Here is a 9,983-nt window from a genome sequence, read left to right as displayed (position 1 = left end):
CCGCACAGCCTACGGCCGGGGGACTCGCGGGTCGCGTGCTAATAGTCCCACTTTCCCACGGAGGTGGCTGAGCTCCGAGAGCTACCGCGACCCACTCCGGGCCTGGGCAGCGCCAGAATCGCGAGGCCTCCACCGACCGGAGGTAGCACCGCCTCTGGTCTGGCGGTCCAGGGGCGCGCCTGGCCCCGCCCCCAGAGTCCCCGCCCCGGAGCCCCAAACCTGTCCAGCGCGGCGCGGACCGGCGCCGGGTGGAGAGGCTCCGAGCTGCGCCCCGAGCTGCACGCGGAGATCTCCGGGCCCACCATGGGCAACAGCGCGGGCCGCAGCGACTTCGAGTGGGTCTACACTGACCAGCCGCACACGCAGCGCCGCAAGGAGATGCTCGGTGAGCGCCCGCGGGGGCCCAGAGGACACTGGCTTCCCCTGCTCCGGGGGGCGGCAGCGCACCCCTCCCCCAGCAATCCTAGCCCCCGGCATCCCTGGCCCGGGGCACCAGGGGGTCCGCGCCGCCCCGGTCTGAACTCCCCTGCGTCTCCGCCTCGGTCTTGGCATCCAGGACCCGAGGCCCCGAGCCCGGACCGGTGCGCTGGGGAGCGCGTCTCGGCTGCTCCCGGGCGCGCCCCTGGGAAGAACCTGGGCTCTGGGACGCGGCGGCGGCGCAGGGCTTGGCCCCGGGGGACTGTCCCCGTGCGGGACGCCGCCCCTGCCAGCGAAGGCAGCTCGGTGGTCTCCCGGAGGCCGTCGAGCCCACCGAGTGTAGAGAGAGCAGACGCCTCGAAGGAAGCAAACGCAGAACCAGAGAGACAGCTATTTTCTAAGACAAAGATTGTAGCAAAGAACCCCACCGTCCTTCCCGGTACGGTACGGCTTAGCGCACGGGGCTCCCCTCTCTGTGGGCGGGTTCCTCGGGACCCAGGATTATGGATAAAGGGCTTACACCTCCAAAACAGCTTTTACTAGGAGCCACCAAGTGGCCTCCACAGCCCCAGGTAGCTTCCAGCAGGCCGGCCCTGCTCCTGCCTCTCCAGAACAGGTGGCATCCCCCGCCACCTCCCCCCGCCCCGCACCTACACCTGGGGTTGGCAAAGCTTTTTATCGTTGCCAGTCAGGCCGATGAAGCTATACTAGTTTGCTGTGGGTTTAATTTCCATTTCTTTGATGATTTGTTTCCATGTTTAACTGGCATCTAAATTTCCCTTTTTCCCTCTTGGGTTAGTCTTTTGCTTGTTGACTGTTAGAGTTCTTTATTTAGGCTGCTTTTAACCCTTTGTCTTCTATGTTGCAAGTAATTTTCTTCTTTATAATTAGTTTTTTGTTATCACAGAAACTTTTTAAAATGCATTTGAGTCTATTGGCTTTTTTCTTTAGAGTTTTCCCTTTGGTGTCTCCATGCTCCACCCTAAGGCCTGGAAATATGCATCCTATGATTTTTAAACCTTTCAGACACTGGATGTATTGAGTGGTTGGTCCATGACTGTATCCGGCTGTAGCCGGGGGAGAAGGGGCTGGAGGCACTTGGGTGGGTTTGTGACTTTTGTGGTTTCCTCCTGCGAGGTGAGCAATAACCCAGCATTATTTGTGATCTCACCTGTGGCAGCAACCTCTGCACCTGTGAATTTCCGGGGAGGGGAGGGGAGGGGGGTGGAGGGTGGGGTCTTGGTGATCATTTGCTCCTCCCTCCCACCAGAGGGCAGGCATCTCGGCCGCTGCCGCCTGGCAGGGTCCAAGGCAGGGCTGCATTTCATCCCCCTCCCCTTGCCATCCCCTACCTTCCCCTTACTAGACTCATTGGGCACCTGGCCCCGGGTGGAAAAGTCTGGGAAACATACCATGGCCCACGGAGCTTCCTGGAGGAATGCATACACTCTGGCCTGCAGCCTCACTTTTCCAGTCTGCAAAACGGGCACAGTCACCCTTGTCTAGCATGGGCATGAGGATGAAAGGCAAGCTTGGAAGGGAAGGTGTCCAGAGTGGTACCCAGAGCCCAGGACACGGAGAGGGATCTCTCTAAAGAGAGAAGGCACAGGACTTGGGCCAGGCTGCGGACCAAACAAATTCCCAAGGGCCGATTCTCCAGGGAGCCTGGCTCATTCCCATTTCCACCGGGTGCTGTGAGTTCCTCCCCATGCATCCAGTTTGGAGAGGGCGAACTTGGAACGTACCATTCTCCCTCCCTCCTTGGCATTTGCTCACCTGCCTGAGTGTCTTTCCCCTTGCTCTGCTCAGTGGCACTCGCTGAGGTCCACCTCCTGTGGGAAGCCCCCCCTGCTGCCCTTGCAGACCCTGCTGGGCGAGGCGGCTCCTCTGGAATTTTCCCTCGGTGGCTCCCACCCATTGGCTTCTCTGTCTGGGGCAGGCTGCAGGGTCCAGGGCTGGGGTCCTAAGCCCGCCTCCCTGGTGAAGCCCTCAGCACTCACTCATTAGCCGTGTGACCTCAGGCAAGTCGATACATAGATGAGCAAATTGAGGCTGGTGGAGTTAAAAGGGGTTAATTGTAGCGCTTCCTGTATGGGTTGCGCAGATGAAATGAGGCAGTGTTAAGTGCTTAGTAACGTGAGCCTCGTGATAACTATTACCTCCTGCAGGCAGGCCCTTGTTCTCTCTCCAAGGGCAGGAAATGGCTTCCGGCCTCCATTCCCAGCCTGGAGAAATCCTACCTGTGACTGCCAACCAGAAGAATGGAATGCAGAGAGGGGAGGCACCTTGCCTAGGGCCACACAGCTCTGAGACCCGCAGAGGCCAGGCTGGCGTTTGTGCGAACTCCTGGTGAGGATGTGCCGCGGCCCCACCCAGGTGGCTGCTGTGCTCCTGCCAAGCTGCTGGAGGCCAGTGGATGCTCAATAAAGATCCTTAACTTGGAGTCAGGGTCCAGAAAGTTCTCGCAGAGGGTTGGCTGCAAGTTCTTTGGGCAGTACCAAAGTCCATCTGCAGCTCATGCCTGCATGGGGAGTGTGGGGTCCTACGGCAGCCTCTAAGAGCCATGTCTCCCAGGCCAGGTGCTTCCTATATCGCAAGGGCGGGAACAGATCCAACAGGAGTTTGGTGCCATCGGGACCAGAGTCCAAGCCAGGCGTGGCCGTGCTCTAAGAAGCAGGCTTTGGATTTGTCTTTTCAAAAACAAATACCTTTGTGATTTCGTTTGTTTTTGTTCTTATGAAAATAGGGCTCATACGTGTTTTAAAAAAGTTCAAATAATTAAAGGAAAACAAAAGAGGAAAACAAGGAAGTAAGACTCTTGGCAGTGGCTGGGTTTTTTGTCCAGGAAAGGCCCTGGCTGGGGCTCTCTCAGTGGCAAGTGGGAAAATCCAGAACAGAACAGACCAGGCGGACGCTACAGGGGATTTGCGGACTCTCTTCGTCCAGCCTCAGAGACGCAGCTCCAGGTGAGAGCACTCACTGCCTGAGGCCCTCATCCCAGCTGCAGTCAGCATGGAGGCCCCGCCCCCCTCTACCAGGTGGGCTGCGGGCAGCGCCAGGCCTGTGTCCACCTGGCTGGGAGATCCCACAGAAGACAGAGGGGTGCCTCCCTACCCTCCTGCCCTGAGTGGCGTGCCCTCCCCTGGAGCCAGCTAATCACTGACCAGAGCTGTAAGTCCCGCGATTGGCGAGTGGGCAGGGTCAGTGACGGGCAGGGTCAGTGACGGGCATGGGGAGGGCAGAGAGAAGGAAGGCAGCTCTCCAAGAGAGGGAAGGGAGGCCAGGGTCTTAGGTTGGGTGGGGCTGGGTGAGGGGTGTTGAGTGCTTAGGCTCACAGCTGCACAGACACTGGGTGATCCCTAAGGGGTCACCCCGGGGCCCTGTCTGACCTGATTATGTCTTCCATGCTCGAATCCTCTGAGGACCGGCCTTGCTAAAACCCCACTCTCTGCCCCGGCCTCCTGGGCACGCCCAGGCTCTGGCCCCCACCGGATCTCCTTACTTTTCGCTCTGTAGCCACTGCGTGGAATGCAGCCCCATTTCCTATGTCATGGCTTTTGCGAATGCTCTTCCCTCTAAATTCTTTCCCCTGCTCCTCATCTACCGAACTCCTGTGGGTCCTTCGGGTCTCCGCCTAAGTGTCCTTTTTCCAGAAACACTCTCTCCCCCTCCCCCCACACGCACATTGCATGCCAGTTTGATGTTAAAGGATCGAATCTCCAGAGGGGACCAAAAACCCTGATCTGTAAACATTTCCATCATGGCCAACCTAGTGACCAACGTGTGTCATCGCTGAGCATGAATTTGAGAAGAGGGGAGCATATTGCGTGCTTGCTGGCCTGCTGGCAGGTGTGACTTGATGAAGACAGAGCCCCCCCATCCCCCGTTCCCCCTCCCAGCCCCCACCAAGCCCCGCCCTCCTCCGTGCTCCTGCAGGGGCCGGCCCTTTTACCCAGAGGCCTTTGCCCTACCAGTCATCTGCCTTGTTTCGTGGGGTGGTAGCTTTTAACCCGTGGCCGCCCATGCTCCGAGTTCCCCCTAGGGCAGGGCCAGGCCCCCCTTCTTGGCAGCAGCTCCCGCTCCGGCTCCCCGGAGGTGAGACGTGCCCTGGGCAGCGGGCTTGGACGCTGGGCGCGCAGCCTCAGCCCCGCGTGCAGGTTTCACCCTTGCTGAGTGGAGAGCTGTTCTAGGTGGCATTTCTAAGCCGCTTTTCCTTCCTTGATCTTCCTGCTTGTCTTGTGAATTTTCTGCTCATGCCCTTGGTTCCTCTCCATCGGAGCTGTCCTTTTTCTTGATTTGCGAGAGCTCTGTGTGTGTGACTTGTGGCAGCCCCGCCTTGGCCACAGGTGACCTTCCCCGGGCTGCCCTTCGTTTTCCCATTTGAGTCCTTTTTTCTGTCCTTTCTCTTCTTCCCTCAGGACCCTGACTCAGTGCTTCCCCGTCTGAGCCTCTGTTCTCCCCTTCTCTCTACCCAGGACCTGAACAGAGCCACCACCTGTCCTCAGGTGCCTGACACATGGCTCGAGGCAGGTGCCAGCTCACATGTCCCTTTCCAGCCTCCGTATTGATGGGCGTGCTGTGTCTCCCGCCTGGCTTCTTATTCCCTGTTCTGTAATTTGTAACCGCTTTTACGAGGCATGATTTACATGTCGTAAAATTCAGTAATTTTAAAGGCACAGTCCAACAACTTTTAGTGAAGTTACATAATCCGATTTAGAGTATTTCCATTACCTGACAAAGATCCCTCTGACCACATGGTCACTGCACAGCCCCACCCCGTGTTCTCATACCCAAACCCTTTATCCTGTGAGTTTTAGCTGGGCTACCACGGGACGTCGTGTGTGTGCGCTTCTCTCAGCACGTTCTAGCTGGGACACACTGTGCCCCCGCTCAGCCTGGAACCCCTCCCATCTCTGTGATCTGGGGCCTGGCTTTCACAGACCTTCTGCAAATATTTGTCAATGAACAAAAAGCAGTTTTAGAGGCAGAGAACAGTGACTCCTGAAGGCACTTTGGGCCACTTTCCATTTTCTGTGTTGAACCAGGTCCGCAAAGTGCCTCCCACAGTGACCAGACAGGGCTAGGCTTGCCTTTTGGCTCCAGAACTGAAAAAGTGGGTGGACAGACTGAGCTGTGGGAGGGCGGCTAACCAAGGTCAGGGCCAGCCTGCGAGGAAGCCTTTCAGGAAGGGGGATTAGGAGGCTTTGAGTGCTTTTGTTAGGAGCAGTGGCAGAGGGAAGGTTACACGGCTGTGGGTGGGGAGAGGTGGGCAGAGGAAGCTGGGCCGCTGGCGCCCCGCACGGCAGCTCGTGTGTGACAGGGTCGGCTGGGAGCTGGGAAGCAGGTGTGAGGTGGACTGTTTGAGACTTCGGAGCACTCGCGTGAAGAAAGGCGGTGACAAAGACTTTCCCTACCCCCCAGGCAGGGAGACTGGCCTGCGCCGGCGTTCGAACTCCCTGGGGGACTGCTGAGTGTTCGGTCCTGGTCGGTGCCAGGCCTGGCGCATGGAAGAGGCCAGGGTGCAAGGGAGGAGAAGCCCCCGTGCTCCTGGGAGCCTCGCTGGGGACCAGGGGGAGGTGACTTCATGGCCAGCCGTTTCTGGCCGGAGCTGGTGGAAGGCCTGTGGCTGGGAGGAGGGAAAATGTCTATTCAAGCCTTTTGGCCATTTTTGAACTGGGTTGACCACCTTTTGTCTGAGTTGTAGATCTTCACGTATTCTGGATTCGAGATTCTTATCCAGAGCTGGGTTGTGGACTTGCTCTGAGAGCTACACCCTCCTAGCCCCCCAGGGACCGCACCCTATGGCTGGCCGAGTGAGGCCCAGGTTTATCTCTTGCCCCTTGGCTTGCTCCCTCTTCCTCACTCGCCCCGTGACCACCGCGTTTGAGGATCGGATTGGCTGGTGTCCTTGGCCAGGTGCAGGCGCTGGGCTCCAAGAGGCCTCTGCCAGCTGCCAGTGGGCAGGGAGGGATTCAGACCCATTGGCCACTGCCAGCCTGTCCCGAAAGCTGTGTGGAGCCAGCTCTTGTAGCTGCCCGATCAGGCGAAGGCTTGGTGGCAGTGCTGGTACGTGGACAGCTGCCTGACGGATTCTATTGGCTTCTCGGGCAGAGGTGACCTGTGGTTCCAGGATGCAGGGACCCCAACTGTCCCCAGCATCTCCCAGCAGACATGGGCTGTCCAACAGTTCAGGGGCCGGAATATTCAGAGGGGACACACACTGAGGCACAGCACACCTTGCCACCTCATGCTGGGACACCAAGGCCCCCAGAAGGTGGCCGCACAGCAAGATCGAGACTGACCCTGAAGCCAGAGCCCGTGCGGCAGCTGGGGCAGCAGGGCTCTGAGCCTGAGTCTCCCCTCTGACGGGCGCAGTGCCTCTGCCCATGTTGCATACCCCCAGGGACAGGCAGCTCACCACCTCTGAAATAGCATGTTCCCTGGGAGACTTTGACAGGGCGCTGCAGCCAGATACCCTCTTTTATCTCTAGTCATGGAGAGACATAACTGTACCTCAAAGGCTGGTGTCCCAGGCCGGGTGCCTCTTCTCAGGATGGAGGCTGGGGACAGGCCTTAGGTGCTGGCTGATCCCCAGCTTCCCCGTGGGACTCAGTCTCTTCATCTGTAAAGGAGAGACGGCTGCCTCGGCTGGGCTGGCAGGAGGAACTTGGGGCCCGGCTGTGGGAGCCTTGGGACAGTTGAGCTGAGCTGTCACATCCTTCCAGACCAAGTTCAAAGGGGGCGTGAATTTCTGGGTCAGTCAGAGGAAAGAACCAGGCAGGACTCGGCCTTGGCCTGGCTGATTCAGTCGGGGCCCAACCTCGGCTGCCATCCTGGACACCGTCTTCGTGGGCCAGCCTGAGGCCCCCCGGCTGCTCTCTGGGCAGGAGGGGTGGGCAGTGAACGCTCTGAGACTGCACGGTTTATCCCGAGGGTGCCCTGGGACAAGCCCCCGCTTTCGCTGGACTCAGTTTCCCCGTGTGTCACGGCGCAGGCTCCCCACCTCCGAGGGCCTTTCTGCTCTGCCTGGCGGGCATCTGTCACCCCGAGCATGTGCTGACCCTGTCCCTGTGCCTCCCTGCCTACGGATTCAGCCTCAGCCTCCTCACTGGCCTTGCCGGCCCCCTCCTGCTGAGCAGCCATAGAGGTTTCTAGAAGGCACAGATGTCTTGACCAAGGGCATCCACCCCACCACACCCCCTCTCCCCTCTGTTCCCGCAGGGTCCGGCTGCTCCGTGGCCAGAAAGGGCCGCCCCTACTTGGCCAGCTCGCACTCTCATTGTTTTTTTCTTTCCTGTAAAACAAAATATAGAAAAGTACAAAAGATACTGTAACAAATGGCCGCCATCCCCCAAAAGCACGTTCAACATTTTATATTTCCTGCAGATCTTAAGAACCGAAACCCTTGAGACCGAGTCGGAGGCCTGCACGCCCCCCTCCCCTGGCCGCCCTGCCCCTCCTAGGTTCCTGCTGAGCTCGGGCGTCCAGTCCACCTTGTCACCCTCCGCTACACCGACAGGGGCGGTTCGGTTCGCCTGGGCGTGGCCAGGAAGCTGCTTTGATTTTTGGCATTATGTTTCTGTGACCTCTGGTGACACCTGCTCTTTATTTAGGCTGCTGGCAAAGAGCCCCATTCTGGGGAGGTCTCCCCAGAATCCCCCAGGTGGTGAACAGGCAGGTCTGCCTGCCTCTGCACACCCACGGGCCATGCTGTTCCTAGCCCCCAAAGCACAGGCCCAGGTCTTAGCCTGACCCTCGGGGGTGAATTTGCCCCTGTGTCACTGCCTGGGGGCTTCATGGATGGTGGAAAGAGGCCCAAGGGGAAGACGGCAGGACAAACAGTGAAAGTGGGAGCGAGGGGGGCCGAGGGAGGGTGAGCTCGCGTGTGGAGGCCTGGGCCGCGGGCGCCCGGCTCACCACGCTCTCTCCTGGTCCTGCCTGCAGCCAAGTACCCGGCCATCAAGGCGCTGATGCGGCCGGACCCTCATCTCAAGTGGACGGTGCTGGGGCTGGTGCTGGCGCAGCTGCTCGCCTGCTGGCTGGTGCGGGGACTGGCGTGGCGCTGGCTGCTCTTCTGGGCCTACACCTTCGGCGGCTGCGTGAACCACTCGCTGACGCTGGCCATCCACGACATCTCGCACAACACGGCCTTCGGCAACGCCCACGCCGCCCACAACCGCTGGTTCGCCATCTTCGCCAACCTGCCGGTGGGCTTGCCCTACGCCGCCTCCTTCAAGAAGTACCACGTGGACCACCACCGCTACCTGGGCGGCGACGGGCTGGACGTGGACGTGCCCACGCGCCTCGAGGGCTGGCTCTTCTGCACGCCGGCCCGCAAGCTGCTCTGGCTGGTGCTGCAGCCCTTCCTCTACTCGCTGCGGCCGCTCTACGTGAACCCCAAGGCGTTGACCCGCATGGAGGTGTTCAACGCGCTGGTCCAGCTGGCGGCCGATGCGGCCATCTTCGCCCTCTGGGGGCTCAAGCCCGTGGCCTATCTGCTGGCCAGCTCCCTGCTGGGCCTGGGTCTCCACCCCATCTCGGGCCACTTCGTGGCTGAGCACTACATGTTCCTCAAGGGCCACGAGACCTACTCCTACTACGGGCCCCTCAACTGGATCACCTTCAACGTGGGCTACCACGTGGAGCACCACGACTTCCCCAGTATCCCCGGCTGCAACCTGCCCCTGGTACGTGGCTGCGGTGGGCAAGGGGCGGGGCTGTCCGAGGGGGCGGGGAAGCGTGGCGGGCCTGGGGCCATGCTCCGGCCCCCCTTTCCTGATCACGGGGTGGCCTCGTTCTCAGTTGTGGTCCTCAGGGCAAAGGGAAAGGCCACACAGCACAGGCCTTTATAGTTTAGACCGCTCGGTTTAATGAAAACTGAAAACGTGTGAGCCCGGCTGTGACGGGTACTGGCTGTGCATCCTTGGGCGAGCCACTTGCCCTCTCTGTGCCTCGGCTTCCTCCTCTGTAAAATGGGGCAGCAGTAGTGACAGTGCATGAGAAGCACCTCCCCTTCCTGGCTCCCGACTCCCTGTCACTGTCCCGTGACTTTCCAGGGCCCCCACAGGGCACGGAGAGGACATGGAGGGCTTTGCTGTTTATGACCCAAGGGGCTTGGCCTGAGCTGGTGCAGAGCAGAAGCCTCCAGGGCTGGTGCCCCTGTCTCGGGAGGCCTGGGGATGGAGAATTTCTGGAGGAGGGAGGGGAAGGAAGGGCGGGAGGAGTCCCAGTCTGCCAGTGGGTGGTTAGACCTGAGGTGCCCCGAGGCACAGAGGTCCGAGGATGCCGCACTGAGGTCTTTCGTGTGTGCACGTGTCTGTGTGCCTGAGTGTGCCCCATGTGCACATGTATTTGTGCATGTGGTTGTGTGAGCGCTTGCCTGGTTGTGCAGGTGTTTGTGCCTGGCCTGTGTGACTGGAGTCCAGCAGCCCGTGTGTCCAGCGCCCGGCTCCCTCTTTCCTCCCCCCACCCCCTCTTCCCTCCCCTCCCGCCTCCTCTCCTGCCAAAGGTACTAAGGTCCTGCCATGTGCTGGGCACCACTCACCAAAGCCTCGCCACAAGCCGAG

At 59.9% G+C, this 9,983-nt stretch overlaps 1 protein-coding gene across 1 annotated transcript; it reads left to right on the top strand.

Moving 5' to 3' along the window:
* The first annotated feature begins 260 nt into the window (after window positions 1-260).
* Window positions 261-9,269, top strand: DEGS2 (delta 4-desaturase, sphingolipid 2). Its single transcript, XM_039884358.1, has 2 exons — window positions 261-385; window positions 8,362-9,269. Exons 1-2 carry the CDS (start codon window positions 304-306, stop codon window positions 9,267-9,269), a joined length of 990 nt encoding a protein of 329 aa, XP_039740292.1. The 5' UTR covers window positions 261-303.
* The last annotated feature ends 714 nt before the right edge of the window (window positions 9,270-9,983 follow it).

Source organism: Pteropus medius, unplaced genomic scaffold (assembly GCF_902729225.1).
Source record: "Pteropus medius unplaced genomic scaffold, Ma_sr-lr_union100, whole genome shotgun sequence".
In the NCBI taxonomy this organism is placed as follows: domain Eukaryota; kingdom Metazoa; phylum Chordata; class Mammalia; order Chiroptera; family Pteropodidae; genus Pteropus; species Pteropus medius.
This window is presented reverse-complemented; position numbering and strand designations above follow the sequence as displayed.

Coding starts and splice junctions, on each gene's coding strand:
- DEGS2 (XM_039884358.1), top strand. CDS start 304: ATGGGCAACAGCGCGGGCCGCAGCGACTTCGAGTGGGTCTACACTGAC. Junction 386..8,361: donor GCGCCGCAAGGAGATGCTCG/GTGAGCGCCCGC, acceptor TCCTGCCTGCAG/CCAAGTACCCGGCCATCAAG.